Below are 16897 nucleotides of genomic sequence, written 5' to 3' on the forward strand. Positions count from 1 at the left end.
ATTAAAATAAAAATGGTTTCATTGAAAATGGCCATTCTTCTTATTGAAATTGAAGTTCAATAATTGCTACATGAGGTGTTTTTTTTTTTTAATTCTTCTAGGACAGAATGTGACCTGTTCTGACCTCAAAAACAAAAAAGGCAAGCTAACTGCCTCTCTGGTGGTTTAAAAGGAAATTTAAAAGAGCTTTACAAAGCTTACAGTTTTGGGGAGACCTGAAATTGGAAAAAAAGCATGATAAATTAGAGAAGTGTTAATTGGGAGTCTCTACAAATTGTAGTTTAAAAGGATCTTTGAAAATAATCAAGAACAGCTACAAAATCACTATAAATCACACCAATTACAATGAAATCCAAGTTCTCTTTCAAACACAAGTAACTAGATAAATGAAAAATCATCTCTGAGATTGGCTGCCTTAGCAAATTGTAACTGCCAAGAAGATAATCACCGCCCAAGAATAATTAATACAAAAAGTGAATATGAAATAAATCTCAATACAGACAAAACAGAGCCAAGTCTATATAAGACTATTCAATGAAAAAGCAAGATGGCAAGATCATAAAGTACTCCTGGGTCTGACTGTGATGCCAAAACCTTTCAAGAATTCCTCCATTCTTTCTCTACACTAAAGGCTCACTTGTTCTGCCTTTATTTTTTAATGGAGATGTCCTAAAACATGATTACTAAAGGACTTGTAATCACAAATGCAGAGGAGCTAAGTGATAACAGACCAAAGATGGAAGACACTCAAAGAGGTACAGCCTAAAAGTAGATACAACAAGAACATTTATTTTGGGTTATCGAATGCAAGTCTTTTAAGTAAAAGGAGTCACAGTGATGTGCCTTTATACTGTATCAGTATTTAGTAAAGTACCTTTCAAACCCAGTGATTAAAAACTAGGTATTTTAAATGAATTTTTTTTAGGATATTTCAAATGTCAATAATTTTTTAAATGTGCACATGAAACATATGTCTAAGATGAAATAAAGTAGTTTAGGTTGGTATTCTGTAGGTTGATATCCAAAGTTTATTTGTTAAACATATCCCCTTAATGAAAATTAAACATTAAGATTATTTCATTCCATCTACTCTTTAAATTTACTTTTAGTAGTCTTTCCAAAGACTATTAATCCAGACTGTCTTTCCTGTTTAGAAATCTTTCACTGGGTAACATTTTTTTTTCTTAAAAAAGGCATTATAATAGCTTGGTTAACCTTAGGAAGAAGAGCCAGGAAAGAGGTGAACATGTAAGATCTGAGTATCCTAGATCCAGTGGAATAATTTTACTGTGAAGTCACTGCTTTCTAAAGCAGTACTCTTGAATCTTTTTACACTTATGGACTGCTACCTGTTCTGCATACCTGCCCACAGATTACCAGTAGAGCCAAGGTGACAGGCCATTAATAGTCAACTGTTCCACATGTGCAGACCAGCACCAGGGTGTGGATAGGTGGTTGAAGACCACTGTGCTAAAGGAGAGCCACTAAGATCATTTTCTCTTTTCCCACTACTCTTACTTTAAAAACACCCAATGTACTATGCCACAATTGAAAAAGCTGGGATATGGACAGAGAATTAAAAAAATATTGAAGTGAAATCTGACCCAATATGGATTATGAATATAATTTTAGGAAAGTTACTTATTTCACTAGCCTCAGTTTCCTCATGTGCAAATGAAAATTATTTCCAATCTGCACATCTGGAAGGATTAAAATGATACATGAAAGGAACTGATTTTTAAAAAATGAAAATGAAATGTAGTAATAGCAACAAAACACCCTGGAAACAAGTTTCAAACTCCTGAACTTCCAAACTTTCATTACCCATGGTCTCATCTATGATGACTATATATCCTTCCTCACAAGTAAAGCATATTTCCTCCTAGATGGATATTATTATAGTTGGGGAAATATGAATAAATACTGATGAAAATGGAAAACATTAACAAAGAGGAAAAGTATATGCAATGGAATATAGGCTTTTACACTTAAAATGTTTTCCCATTTTATTTCAGCTAATAAAGAACATCCAACTTCTGCATTTTGTTAATAACAGAGTCAAAATGTTCCAGATACCTCAAATGGAAGACAACTATATTCATATCTAGGCATGCTGCATTTTTTATTATACAACCTCATCTTTGCTACTGAAAGATTAAATTTTTAGTTATACATTAATGTGTCAGAATGTGTAAACCAGGAAATAGTCAATTTAATGGATAATGAAAAAGAAAGAGGAGATACCAACCAGATTTTTCATCACTCTCCTGTATACGAGTTTTCTATATAGGTGGTTAGAAGGCATGTCAAATGTCTAAGTCACACTTTAAATAACATATTTGCAGTGGTAGACAACCTGGTAACTTTCTTCCAACAACGGAATCTACCATTACAAGCCAAAGCCATGCAGGAACTTATGTTGAATAAATCATGGTCAAGTTATTTGATCAAACTAAATACCGATAGTAATTCTCTTAAAGGACCAGAAGAGCAGCTATGAAGCATTCCTTACTTCTCATCCACGTACACCACCACAGAACACAGAGGTAGGAAATATTACTCAATTTATGTCTGGGCAGAAATCCCTAATTCAAACTGGTTTAGAAGACTTTGGGGCAATATATGACAAGGGTGGAATGAGCATCTAAATCCCTAAAGGTATTATACCAAAGGATAACACTTACTTTGATTTACAAATTCAGTGAGGTAGTTTAGAAATCAATTATCCTACTATTCTAGGTTTCTATTTGTTTTACTGTTAATTTGTATTGAGCTACGTGGTAGGGAACAAATATGTTCTTAACTGTCCCCTTTAGTCTACCTGTGTATACCTTTACCAAGCACATCTTGTAGGAATAGCTGAAAGGGACTCGAGAACACCTGATCTACGTAGTAACTTTAGGTAAGAAAAGATACAGCCAGGCTGGGGGGTGGGGGGCGGGGGAAGTGGGGTAATGGCTCAGTGGTGGAGTGTATGCCTTTCATGTGTGAAGCCCTGGGTTTGATTCCCATAACCAGAAAAACTAAAACACATTTTAAAAAGATGTACATAATTCAGTTGAGGAGAAAGGCATGAGGAGACAGAGGGGCATTGGGGGATCTTGAGCGGGAGAGGGGGGAATTCTGGTGATGGGTGTGGTGTTGGAACTACATACATGAGAAACCATTATTAACAGTACAGTAGACCACAGGATCTCAACCAATAAAAACTTTGTTGAAATAAATGAAAGATCAATAGCACTATGATAAAAAGTGAATGTTGAGATCACATGACTTTTCCCAGGTTACCTGGCCCTATCAATAAGCCAGAGGTACAGTACATAAATTTTTAAATCTGGTTTTTATTTTTGATTAGTTAGCCCAGCATTGGCATGTTAATATAAGAGAAAAAAGCAATGTATTGAAGTAATATATTATCTAATTAATATACCAACCCTACAAGGTACATGCTGGTACTCTGATCTCATATATTAGGAAACAGAGCTAAAGAATAAATAACTTGCCCCAGGTCATGACGATAACAATGTCTGGGGGCCAGAGTGATAGTACAGCAGGTAGGGCATTTGCCTTGCACACAGACAAACCAGGTTTGATCCCCAGCATCCCATGTGGTCCCCTGAGCACCACCAGAAGTAATTCCTGAGTGCAGGGCCAGGAGTAACCCTTGTGCATTGCTGGATGGGACCCAAAAACAAACAAATAAATAAATAAATAATAACAATGCCTGTCAAACGGAAGATTTGAACTCCAGTTTTTTGGCTATAGAACTGAATTCTGGAAATAACAGGATGTTTCTGCTTCCATGCAGGTACTGTAAGGCAGTGCTTTAGGCAACTGATCATTCTATCATTCTGTGTTTCCCTGTTACTGCCCTTTCAGCCTACAGACTTTTTCTGGTGAAAATTAATCTCAACTTTGTTAGTCTGAGTGTAACATTTTGAGTAAGCCTGGGTTCTCAGCAATGTATTTGTCTGAAGGAAACAATTCTCTTTTAAAAATTCTATAATCAGAATCTTCTCTATTTCATATTGACCAGATTATCAATTGATTAGTTTGAATCAATGAGCTTTAGCCAATTTTAGCATTGTTACATTAAACTAAATCAACAAGCACAACTCCAGTTTACACCGTTTATTGCCTTGGCCAGCTCTTGCTCCTCATGGCACAGAGAAAGAGTCTAAAGATAAATATATAAGATCTCAATTATAAATGTTAGAATTAATTCAAATCTAATTAAAGATTTAATATTATTACTCAGTAGTATATACTAAAGAGGACACAAATGTTTCTAAAGTTATAATTAAAACTCATAGTCTTATTTACTTTAGTTTTCCTTTTTCTTCAAGAATTACCATCCTAGGTGATGACAATGTTAATTTTAGTTGATCGCTGCCACTAGGTAATTAAGGTGTCTCTTGCTTTCTCCTAAAAGTCTTAGGACCCAAATCTGTGCATCTGTGGCTCAATAGATATGAGTTGCTCAATTATTTAGACTATATACCTACTTTGGTTTTAAGAATTTTTCAAGAGAACAGGTTGATGTTACTTTCTCATTAATATCTTATGCAGAAAATATCCTCCATTTAAAGCCCCTTTTTAGGTTAGCAGAGTTTCTTGTTCACCTGAAAACCGTCAACTTAGGATGGTTAAATTTTTCTTCAAAAGAGTGTTCTATTATATCTGAGCACTTACCTTGCATAGGCACAAAAATGCAGAATATATCCAAGATTGAATGACTCCTGGGCTTGGAAACATGTAAAAGCCAAAGTAAACCAGCTCAAACCTCTGTCTAGCTTATTATATGTGTGAATGTTAATGGAGGGGTGCTTACAAATTGAGTATTCTAATTGATATTCTACTGTTTTATTGATACTGAAATGTAGTTGTTCATTCACTGACTCTATAAGTATTTATTGAGAACCTATAAGGCAGGCATTGCTCTAAGTATTTAAGACACACCATGAACAAAACAGAAAAAATTCCAACCTTCATGAAGCCTGCATTTTACAAAGGAAAGAAAAATAATAAGCAGTAAATATAATAAAGTTGGTAATATGTTAGAAGTTAATTTCTGCAGGAGGAAATGGAGTAGGATTAAGGAGATTCAGAGCTTAGGAAAATAATTGCTACAATTTAAACTAGGGTCTTCAGGGGAGGTCTCATTGAAGAGGTGACATTAGAACAACAAATTAATGGAAGTGAGAGATAACTTTAATATCTCATGTAACTTCTTAGGAAAGACATACTAGGTAGAGCATGTAGCAAAAGTAAAGGACTCAGCTGGAATGAGACCTGGTAGAAGAGATGAAAGTGATGGGAGGAAGGAAAGAGAAATTATCATGGGCTGATAGTGCAACTCTCCTAAAAGTACTAAGTGCTACAGACCAAAATAAAGTACAATTACTGGTCGCAAAGATTTTTAAATAGCAAAGACATTAATTCACTTTCAAAAAGCTGATCTGACTTCAAAATATTTTGTTAATTCAAGTTAATGAGATAATATTAATGTAGCTGCCTCTACTTTATAGCGAGTATAACAGAGTAAATTTAAGAGGCAAAGGCAGACAAAAGAGATCCTGAGGGGATGGGGGGAGAGAGTATAGGGGCTTGCCTTGTACTCCACTGATCTAGATTTAAATCCCAAGTACTGCATATTTTGGCCCAAGCACCATCAGGGGTCACTCCTCAGCATTGAGCCAGGAATACTCCTGAGCACCACTGGGTACTGCCCCCAAATCAAAATCTCTCTCTCTCTGCTTTCCCCGTCAAATTCATTCAAAAGAAGGTATGCACACCATTATTCATTGCAACATTTAGTAAACGAGTTTAGATTTGGAATTAACGTAGATGCCCAATGACAGACAAGTGGATCATGAAGATGTGATGTGCACACACACACATACACACACATATACACAAAGGAATACTACACAGCTGTAAGGAATTATAAAATCATGCAATTCATGGCAACACGAATAGAACTCGAAGATATCATGTTAAATGAAGTAAGCCAGAAGAAGGATAAACACAGGATGATATTTTTATATGTGGTATTTAGAATAACTGGAGGAGAGAATGCAGTGTTCTAAAGTGGGGATGCCCTGATCAACCTTGGCCCCAGAATATAGGGAGAAGGAAAGCAAGAGTGGAGGGGAGGGGGAGAAGAGACAGATGAGAAGTTATGGGGGCGAGTTCAGACGATAAGGTACGAAAGTAGTGATAAGGAATGATGGAGCCAAATTACCCAAACCCCAGAGTCAACAAAACTGAAATCAAGAGACCCAAACTTTAACAACCAAACTTAGAAAGGTGCCTGTCGAGAGACTGGAGCGGGGAAGGGACATGGGAAGGGAACCTGAGAACATTGGTGGAGACAAGTATGAATAACTTTGTAAGTCATGGTGCTTTAATTTTTTTAAAATGTGGGTAAAAAAGCTGAAAAGAATTCTTCCCATTCCCAGCACCTAGTCCCCAGGGATCTTAACACATCACAAGTTCTTACATAGAAAGCATGTGACTACATTAAGTTAAGCCTCTCTTACTCATTAAAAAAACTGGGTTTTTAATCAGCGAATAGGCCCAGGGATGTGGCTCAAGGGGTGGAACATGTGCCTCATATGTACTAGGCTCTGACTTGTTTTTCTGGCACCACGTGTGCCCTCCACACTGGCACTAGCACCGTGTAGAGTAATCCTAGTGGATCTCTGAAACATCGTCTGGAGAGATCTCACACAAATAAACCTAAGTAGATGAAGTGTGCCTCTCTGGGAAGTGAATAATTCCCATGTACGCACAGAGAATTCTTGGATTCATTTTGTACAGCCTCCCTGTACTTGAGGGGAAAAAAAGTTTTCTGAAAGCTAAGCTAAATGACCGTCAATAAGAAAATATGCCATGATTTTCGCTAAAAGAATGTCAAGAACGGAATAATCAAGCATTAGGTTACAAAGTTTCAAAGTTAATATAGCAGCAGGAGTATTTGTATTAGTGCTTTAAGCAGATAAATTAAATTGAAATGTGTCTCTTAAGCAGTCATTGAACAAGCAAAATGAGAAATAGATTGAGCTTCACATAGGCCTTTGTGTCATCAAACGACAGTGTCTGTCAACACACAGATCCTTTTCTCTGTCAATTCTACACACATTTTGCAGACCTTGGGCCTGCAATTATTTCATTTCCTTTCCTGGAAATGTAATATTCACTTACTTTTGGAGAATAAAAGGCAGACAAAGGGAGAAAGAAGTTGCAGCATTTTGTGATTAAGATTATCTGTATAAAACAGTAAAGAAGAAAAAAATCTACACACACACACACACAGAGAAGCATTTCTCAGACTAACTTGTCTCGGTCTAAGTGCCTTTGCGTCTGGATATTGTTTCCAATGTAATGAGATTGTTGATGTCAAATTAGGTGGTAAGCAAATTTAATAGGAAATACGAAGCATAAATATGAATCATCTTTCTGTTAGAGTGACTCTTGTGAAAGGAAACATGATTGCAGAAGCAAATGTGCTTTTTAAATACAATGACACGAGATAAAACTTTGTAAATCAGAAAAGAAGACCATTCATTCCAAAAGAGGGGGAGAAAATAGTTAATAGTACCAATGTGGGAAATGCAAGAGTGGAAGAAAATATCAGTTGGCAAAAATAGATCTAAATTGAATTTCAACTTCATTTGTCCAAGCTTTACCTTTTAAACTAAGACAAGTAGAGCAAGGGGAAAAAAGGCCCCTTCTCTCCTGATAGAAGAGGAAATCAGGGGTTTAATTAACCATGATTACAATATTCAGCTGATCTGATTTGTCTCACCTCTTCCTTTTCTTTAAGTGACAAACCAGCTGACAACCTGGCAAAAGAACTAAAGCAAAATGAGCCTAATTTCAAAAAGAGCTTTCCATTGTTATAAAACAAATTGATCCTCTACTAGGTCTGTCTGAAACACTTCAATAGCAGGATTAACTCTTTGACAATCAAAGTGCCACTTGATTCAAGCAAATCTCTACAGATAAGTCTTTATACCATATATGTCAATTTCCAGGATAGATAAATATTTAGGTGTATCTTTGAGGATAAGTTTGTAAAAATGTATCTGTCAAAGTACATTGGAAGATTTAGCATCTTCTTCAGCTGCTTCTGGATCATTAAAAGGAATGATCAATGCACTCAATCTTGAAAGACTGATTAAGTATATTCTGATGCTGAATAAGCTATCATCCACATCAATTCTTGTTTAGAAGAACCTGATTACTAAACCAGTTTAGGGAAGGAATTCTCTTTACACATTATTTCCTCTGGATCCAAAGAAGACCGTTCAGCTAGAAGCCTAGATTTAAAAGTTGGCGCCTCAAAAAAGAAGAGTGTTTATTGGCTAATCAAATATTAAAAAAAAAATCAACAGACAGAGAAGGAAAACAAAATAACACACAAGTTAGTCATCAGCGATTCTTCTACACACTACTTAGTAAAGAGCATCATTACTTACTGAAATGTAACCTTGGAACTTGTGCATCCTTCCAATTTACAGGACCCTTCACCTGGCTCAGGTGTTGGGGGGGGCGGGCTGTTGAATTCTGCCTCCAGAGTTTTCTTGGTCAAGGCTCTTTTTGTTACACTGGATACAGAACCCAACACTGGCATGGATTTGGACTCTGAGGTGGCTAATATCCCGGTTGGACCTTAAAACCAAACACATACCTCAAGTTTAATAATTCTGTGTGATGCTTATTAATATGGTGCTGAAAAACAGATTAGTAGAAAATCTCTTAGGAAATGAAAAGGCCAAGCCTGTTAAAATTTCAAGCTGAAAAATGTTCCTATTGGAAATTTGTTTCTGCTTTTCAGGGTATCAAGACCATGCTGAGAAGTTGTGAACAGACCTTTAAGAAACCACAAAACCCCTGGCCAGGGCCCCCTCACTGACCAATGTCCTTAGCAATACTGGATTGGAGAACACTATTCCCCATAGAGTGAGGCTTTCTAACTGCCACACTTGAACCATTTGGCCTCTCAAGAGTTAATTCTTCCCCAAACTCGGCTTTGCTTTTTAAACAGAAAATGGAACCATGTCAATAAGCCCCTTTTAAAAAAAGGCTTCTCATCAAGATTTCTTGAGCATTAAACAGCTTTTATGAACATTTTTGTTTTAATGTGATTGAGAAGTAAGTGGATTTATTTCCTCTTAAAATACACTAGGATTATAAAAATGAAGTGGCAAAGATTTGTGCTGTTTATCTTTCGGACTTTTCTGCTCTTTGGGAGAAAATTATAATAGGCCCTGGTACTGAAGTTACTGGCATGTCATTTCTAAAATTCTAGGCTGATGTTAATTGCCATCAGTACTTTTTTTCAGTCTTTGGTTAGGAATATATTTTACACATTTCACAGCAAGATTTTACTCTGTCTTTCTAAAAACTTCAGAAGAAATTCTTTTAAGACAGAAACTTAAAAATAAGTCAATAATATACAAATAAAATTGGAGCTTGTAAAGATTAAGCAAGAGAGGCCACTCAGAGGATACAACTGGGATTGATCATAAGAAATACCAGACCATCTCCTAAAATGAGAAGTCCAAATCAGCAAAATATGCTAGATAATCCCCAACTAATCATTTTTGTCTTCCTTCGTTGTGGCAGCCTAGGTCGGCCTTGAGATTTTGTCAGCCTCTCCTTTCTCATCCTTCTCAGTACTGCCATGTCGGTGAAGCCTTCAGGGTCAGGTGAATGAGACCAGTTGTAGTTACTGGTTTTGGCATATCGAATACACAGCGGATAGCTTGCCAGGCTCTTCCGTGCGGGCGGAATACTCTCGGTAGCTTGCCAGTCTTTCCCAACTAATACCAATTAGTATTAAGCAGAGTTTTATTCTTAAATTTGTATATTAGGGGGCCAGAGCGATTACTACAGTGGGTAGGGTACTTGCTTTACACATGGCTGACCCAGGTTTGATCCACGGCACCCCATATGGTACCCACAGAACTGTCAGAAGTCATTTTTGAGTGCAGAGCCAGGAGTTGAGCATTGCCAAGTGTAGTCCAAAAATAAAATAAAACAGAAACTGGTTTTGAATGTGTCGTGATATATCACAACAAATAGAACATATTCAATCCAAAAATGCAGCTCTAATTTGAAAAACCTCTTGAAGAGGAGATTGGGAAATGGTTTTGGCATCCTCTTGGTGTATGTCCTTTAACCTTAATCCTTGGGGGAAGGACAAAACCCCTGTGGTCCAGTAAGTACAAAGAAAAAACCAGTGACTGTCATCTTCATTTATTTCCTCTATACCACGTAGGCAGACAAGCTCTTGATATTACTGAGTAGTCTGGTCAAAAGGCCTTTGCTTCCCACTAATATTAAGCCTGTGTTGCATGGGGTTTGTAGGAATATGAGAGAGGGACATTTCTGAAACTAAAATATCAAGTCAAATTCAAGACTTGCTTCAGAGCAGCTCTCTCTGCCCTTGGATAATTGTTGACAAGAACACAGATAGCGTTAAATAATCTGTCCTTGTAGGAAAGCAATATCTGTTTCTGAATACATTGATGCCTGCTGCTTGTTCTGCAACTGAAGCCAATTCAAAAGGAGACAGAGTGGGTGAACTAAGCCCGGGCTCTTATTTTTCTTACACACAAAAAGAAATAAAGAAAAAAGCATAATAGTTAAGAGTATTATTATGATTATTACATGCTATTTAAGCTGCCCAATATTTTCCAAGAGGCACTTGCAGCTCTTTAAAATAGGAGTTTGGTAGGTGACAAGTCTAGGGAAAACAAGAGGGATTCAGTTAGGACTGTGACAAAATTTGAAAGAAAAAGAGGGTTGCTTTATTGGGCCTGGAGGTGGGCTTGGGGAGTGAGGGTGGAGGGGTAGATACCTACCAACTAACCTGGAATCTGAGTTCTACAAATTTCAGTTGGCATCTGCTTCCTTCCTTCACTCTGTGTCCTCACATTCAGCTATACTATAGGCCTTGATGTACAAAGGGACAAAAACAGACTAGAGAGACTCAAGGACAATGGTGGCACAAACCTATCGGACTCATCTCTAATTTGCTCCTACCATGCAGCTGTGCTATTCAATTTCTTATTCTCTCCAGGGGCTGGAGCGATAGCACAGAGGGGAGGGCGTTTGCCTTGCACGCAGCCAACATGGTCGACCCGAGTTCGATTCCTCAGCCCCTCTCGGAGAGCCTGGCAAGCTACCGAAAGTACCTCGTCTGCATGGCAAAGCCTGGCAAGCTACCTGTGACGTATTCAATATGCCAAACATAGTAACAAGTCTCACAATGTTACTGGCCTGCTCGAGCAAATTGATGAACAATGGGAGGACAGTGATACAGTGATTCTCTCCAGAATTTTCACTTTGTCATTCCATAATACTTCCATTTTGATCATGGTAAAATATATGTATCATCCTTTTAAGATGGTATTTTGGGGAAGGCGGCTCCCAAGCACTGCTCAGGCCCTCAGGTCACTCTCATCAATATTTAGTCCAATGAGCCAATGATGCTTTAGTACTCAGGCCCGGCAATGTGGTCCTGCTCAGGTCCTGTATATGTGTATGTGTATGTGTATATGTGTATGTACACATACACATAGTTTTTTAATTAAATGGTGAGAGTTGTAGCACTGTCCTCCCGTTGTTCATCAATTTGCTCAAGCGGGCCCAGTAACATCTCCACTGTGGGCCGGAGTGATAGCACAGTGGTAGGGTGTTTTCCTTGTGCACTACCGGCCCAGCCAAGCCAGATTCCATTCCTCCGCCCTTCTCAGAGAGCCTGGCAAGCTACCGAGAGTATTTCACCCATACAGCAAAGCCTGGCAAGCTACCCGTGACATATTCAATATGCCAACACAGTAACAAGAAGTCTCACAACGGAGATGTTACTGGGCCCGCTTGAGCAAATCGATGAACAATGGGAGGACAGTGCTACAGTGGTGAGAGTTGAAGATTGCTTTCTCCGTTTTGTGTGTTTGTTTGTATTTGGCTACTAGGAACTCAAAAGAAAAGTTCTGCTCATTGTAAGTCTCTCCACTGGCATATATTTCTTGTATATTCTGGGAATAGCAAAATTACTTTTCCAACCAAGTATTATTTATTCCTTTGAATGAACATGTGGCTCCTATTCTAACTTCCCTAAAGTGATACATTGGATATATGTTATTAAAATAGGTGATTCTCATCATTCCTATAGAATGCGATGACTTTTTAAAATAATCTACTCTTTGAAATCATCAAATTTCATTGTGACTAAAATGAAAATATTTCATATGCCACATTAAAACTTGGGTTCACATACAAAGTCTGATTCTGGTTCTGCAGTCTTATGACCAAAGCCCAGTTGCACAGTCTATACTCCAGGACATTCTGCTTAAACAAACCAGATCTTAAAAAGCCCGACTGCCTACAAACATAAAAATATACCAACACATAAAAATACATGGTAGGGAGGGAAACGTACATTGGTGAATGGAAGGGTGTTGAAAACTGCATGACTGAAACTCAATCATAAACAACTTTGTAACTGTGTATAACATGGTGTTTCAATGAAAAAGAATCAGTTTTTAAAAATATATGGGAGAGTTTCTAGAAAATATTCATAAGTACTTTTGTACATACAATACTTCTCATTCACACTAAAAATATTCAATAACAATTTGTCAAAGGCCATTTCATGTTAAAAAAGGACATAGAGGCAGGAGTTTCAGAGAAGAAGAATAGAGCTGTGGAGAATTCAAACCAGCTTACTACTGCTATCTGCTTCTGCCGTCACCTTTCTGCGGCGCAAAATCCTTTCTAACTCAGTTTCACTGTTTTCAGTGTCAAGGGATTTTAAGCTTCTTGAGCTAGTGGATTTGTTAAGTGTCCCCTAAAGTGAAAACAAAACAAAAACAGAAACAAAAAGGTTAATGCTGCAATACAATATGTAAAAGAACATAAAAAACAAAACAAAACAGCCAAAACATTACCAGAATTTGAGTGGGATTAGGAAATAAAAAAGTTGCTATATACATATATACATTGTCGTCGATCACACAAGGTGCTGCATCCTTTAAGAAGAAACTAATGATGATGTAAGTTGTGAGCTGCCGTATCAAAGGAACTGAACAAGAACACCTCTCAATGAGCTAAGCGTATGAAATTCGATGATGGGAAGGGGCTTGCATAGTGATGATGATAAAGATTCTGATGTGTATTGATCCATCGCTTGAAGGGAAGCAATACATTGAACTCACCTTAGATGGATTTCTTGGGAAGGCAGCCACGAGCTATTGAACCCAAAGTCTGATGGTACTGCAAAATATGTGTTTGATTCTTCAGGGAGAATAACCCTGGTTGTATACCTGGTGACAAAGCTGTCATGTATGCCAAAGAAGACACATAACGCTTCCCAAGGCCTACAAAGAAGCGCTTCACTGAATCTAGACTTCAGTGTGGAAGAGGAGAGGTTATCATCATCCATGGAAGCAAGGAAGGGCCTGGGATCCCAATTCCATCCTTCCTAATAATGGAAGCAATAGGAATGTGTTTCTCATGACTCACAAGACACCGAAGGATAAACAAGAAAAGCCAAGAAGCTGGGCTCCTCCTGAAACTGGGTTTCAGGCTTTCAAGACAATAGAGAAAGAACCCAGGTAGTGGTTTCTTGTCCTGGCTCCTCGAGGAAGTATGTCATGGAAGGAGACCTGTGGTCTTGCCTCTTATCTCCAGTCCTGGGGAACAGAAGCCAGGAGAACCACTATCTTTTCATCAGAGCAGTTCAGAACCTCAAGGTTGCTAAAACCTGTTGGACTTTGGGCTACAATTAAACAGGCAATTTTTGTCAACCAAGGCTAAGAACCAAGCTGACAATTGCAGTGTTTTAAGTTTGATTAGGGCTGTTTTAGTTCTGCTCTCTGCCCTCTGCCAGCTTTCTCAAAGATCTAAGTATTCCAATGGCCTAAAACTAATATCTCATGTAGCTTCTTCAGCCTATAAAACAAAGAAGGTAGTTTGTAAAATCAAGTAAGGACAACTCTTAGGTGTTTTTAGTGTTTTATTTAGAAAAGTTCTCATTAGATTCCTTTCCCCACCCTACTTCACCCCTGACAACTAGTTAGAGTTACAAAGAAAAGTGGCCTCTTGTCAAGGGAGAAATGGAATAACAATATTATTTTGCTGGTAGTTGCCAGACCAAACTGACATGTAAAATACTTCACTAAGGTTCAGATTTTATTCAAGCATATGGTATTCCCTGCACTCCCTGTGAAGAAGCTCTTTATGCTTTTTTCAAAATAAAAAACTTATAAAATACATTCAAAGGGGAAAAATCACATCATTGATAACACTATAGTAACTTATTTTATAATAAACAAACTAGATGATTTGTTTTATTTTATTGTTAACAGTGCAGATCTCTGTCTACTCAGGAACTCCTGTAAGACAGGAGGGCTGATACTCTGCTGAGATTGAAAAAAAAAAAACAACAGAAAACTAAAGCCAATTTAAACAAATTTGAAAGAACTACCTAGAGAAATGATTCCCAAATCCTTTGTGAGTCATGACTCCCAGAGTCTTGTTTGGAGGTCACACTTGACTGTACTCTGGGGCGATTCCCAGCCTGCAAGTCACTCCTGGCACTTAAATGGTAGATCATATGTGGTGCTCGGGATTGAACACAGGTTTCCTGCAGGCAAAGCATGCACTCTAGCCCATTGAGCAATCTCACTCCAGCTTCAGGATTCATTACTTCTAAAAACTTATTAGTCATGGGCTGCAATCCCTAGCACCCCATAATGACCTCCAAGCCTGCCTGCCAAGTGTGATCCCTGAATGCAGAGCCAGGAGTAGGCCCTGAGCACTGCCAAATGTGGTAAAACAACAACAACAACAAAAAAAACTTACCAGTCATATCACCTCTAAATAGATTTATGACCATTACTATTAAAACAGTTCATGCAACTACTACCATTTTTGAATGTTAATGGTATTGTGTGATTTTCAAAGTGGCTAGAGTCAACCCAAGGAAAAGATAAGTGTGTTGGTACGTATATCTGTACATACCTCTATCTTCCAAGGATACGTCTAATTGAAGAATTTCTCTTCTGTAGTATTCTCTATTTTCATTTGGATAAGAACATTACTTTCCCTAAATTCTTGACTACGGCAAGCTACATTCTTAGCACAAATGATACTAAATAAATCATTTTCCTAGTTCTATTGTTTAAATTCCATAAATTTTTCTCCATTCACTGGACTGCTTTGGTTGACTCAACTAATCCATAAATAAACTCTAAACTGTGAAGGAAGGAAAGGAAGGTTTCTGCATGACTCTCAACAATCATGATCAAAGAATTCAGCTAATGAAGCACCAAGATTCTTAATTATCTACATATAATCATAGGGTGTGAGGGTTAGGAAATGTTAGAAATGATTTGGCACATATAATTCCTTTAAAGAGAGGGGGAGAGGAAAGCCTCACTGAGTCTAAATTTGGGGTCGGTCCCACAATAAATCAGCAGTAGAACTGAACCTTGATTTTAGTTCTTCTATTTCACACACCAGTTTTCCACTTCTTTTGGGGGGGAGGGGCACTCCTAGGGGGTGCTCAAGGCTTACTCTTGGCAGACTCAGGGGACCACATGGGGAGTTGGGGATCGAACCTGAGTCAGCAGCAGCCAAGGGAAGTGACCCACCCACTCTACTGTCTCTCCAGGCCCCCAGCATTCCACTTCTACGTCAAATTACCTTAATCAATATTAGCCCCCATGATAGTTAAATGGTGTTAAGACCATTTAACTTAACACTGATAATATTATAATTATCAGCTGGCAAAATTTAAATACCGAACATTTTTTTCTGGGTACCATGAAAAATTGAACATTCAAAAAAGATCTGAAAGAGAATTCGAAAAACTTTTTCTTTCATTCCTTTAAATTTTAGAAGAGGCTACGGATCTTTATTATTTACATTAGTTTACATTCCCAAGGTCACCATTTCCTCACAGAGACTTTCAGGTGACTCAACAAGTTTCCCAAGCTTCAAAACCCTTGCGTTGACCCTGAGAAATTAATTATTCAGTTATTCAGTTTTTCATATCTGCAAAATAGACACTTTAAAAAAATGCAAGAGCAAATAAATCTGGAAAGCATGAGTTCACTCCACACTGAGACTTAAAAAACCGGTTTGAACCCCACACAATTAAAATAACACAGGTCTATTCCTACTCCTCAAAACCAGAGATGCAATTCCTACACCCTGAGCACTTGCATCAATAAGTCAACACTCAAAGCCATAGATCTTCTTTAGAGCTAAGTGCCCATTCCAATTTGGGAAAAGAAAACAAAACTGCCTTTATTCTTGGTTTTTGTTCTGTATTAAACTGAACATGAGTTCCTGGCACAGGTGTTCTGTTCACTTTCCATATCAAGGTGCTATCCATATGCTTTTCCTGGTTTTTCCTGTTTGACTCTCAGACACATAGCTGTGAATCATGTGACCTGCTGGGGCCCTGCACTCCAACCAGGAGCACTGATAAAGTACCATCTCACTTGGCCTCCATTACAAAAATGTATGAATTCTTGGTCTCAATGCCTAGGACTTACAAACAAACCACCATCTCTCAAAGGAAATGTGTGTGGGGATAAAAGAGAATTAACATTTGGCAAAGACTGTGAGGAAAGCGCCATGAGATTCCCTTAAAAAATTAAGTCAGTGCACATAATACTACTGCCAAAACATAACAAAGAAATTGATTGAAAAATTCAAGTGAAGGGGGGGAGAGAAAAATAAAAGTTCTTTAAAATCTTACCATCTTCAAATTTCACCCAAATTTATTTCACAGAATTTTCTCCTTGAAGTGATATAGAATCATAATCAATATGACCATACAGTAAGTATATTTAAAAGCAGTGTTGCAATT

General features: G+C 37.7%; 1 protein-coding gene across 5 annotated transcripts in view; it reads right to left on the reverse strand.

Moving 5' to 3' along the window:
* SHTN1 (shootin 1) overlaps positions 1-16897 on the reverse strand; it is a 118049-nt gene that overhangs the window by 9095 nt on the left and 92057 nt on the right. For 3 of the 5 annotated variants that reach the window (XM_056120682.1, XM_056120683.1, XM_056120684.1), the window contains 2 exons: positions 12745-12865; positions 8484-8676 (listed from right to left, as the gene is read on the reverse strand). The exons of 1 other annotated variant lie outside the window; for it this stretch is intronic. In XM_056120682.1, the coding sequence (XP_055976657.1) occupies positions 8484-8676; positions 12745-12865 (314 nt within the window). Of the gene's footprint in view, positions 1-8483; positions 8677-12744; positions 12866-16897 lie in introns of those variants that run through there. One more of the 5 variants, XM_056120685.1, reaches the window with a different exon arrangement.

This window comes from Sorex fumeus, unplaced genomic scaffold (assembly GCF_029834395.1).
Source record: "Sorex fumeus unplaced genomic scaffold, SorFum_2.1 ptg000043l, whole genome shotgun sequence".
Classification (NCBI taxonomy): domain Eukaryota; kingdom Metazoa; phylum Chordata; class Mammalia; order Eulipotyphla; family Soricidae; genus Sorex; species Sorex fumeus.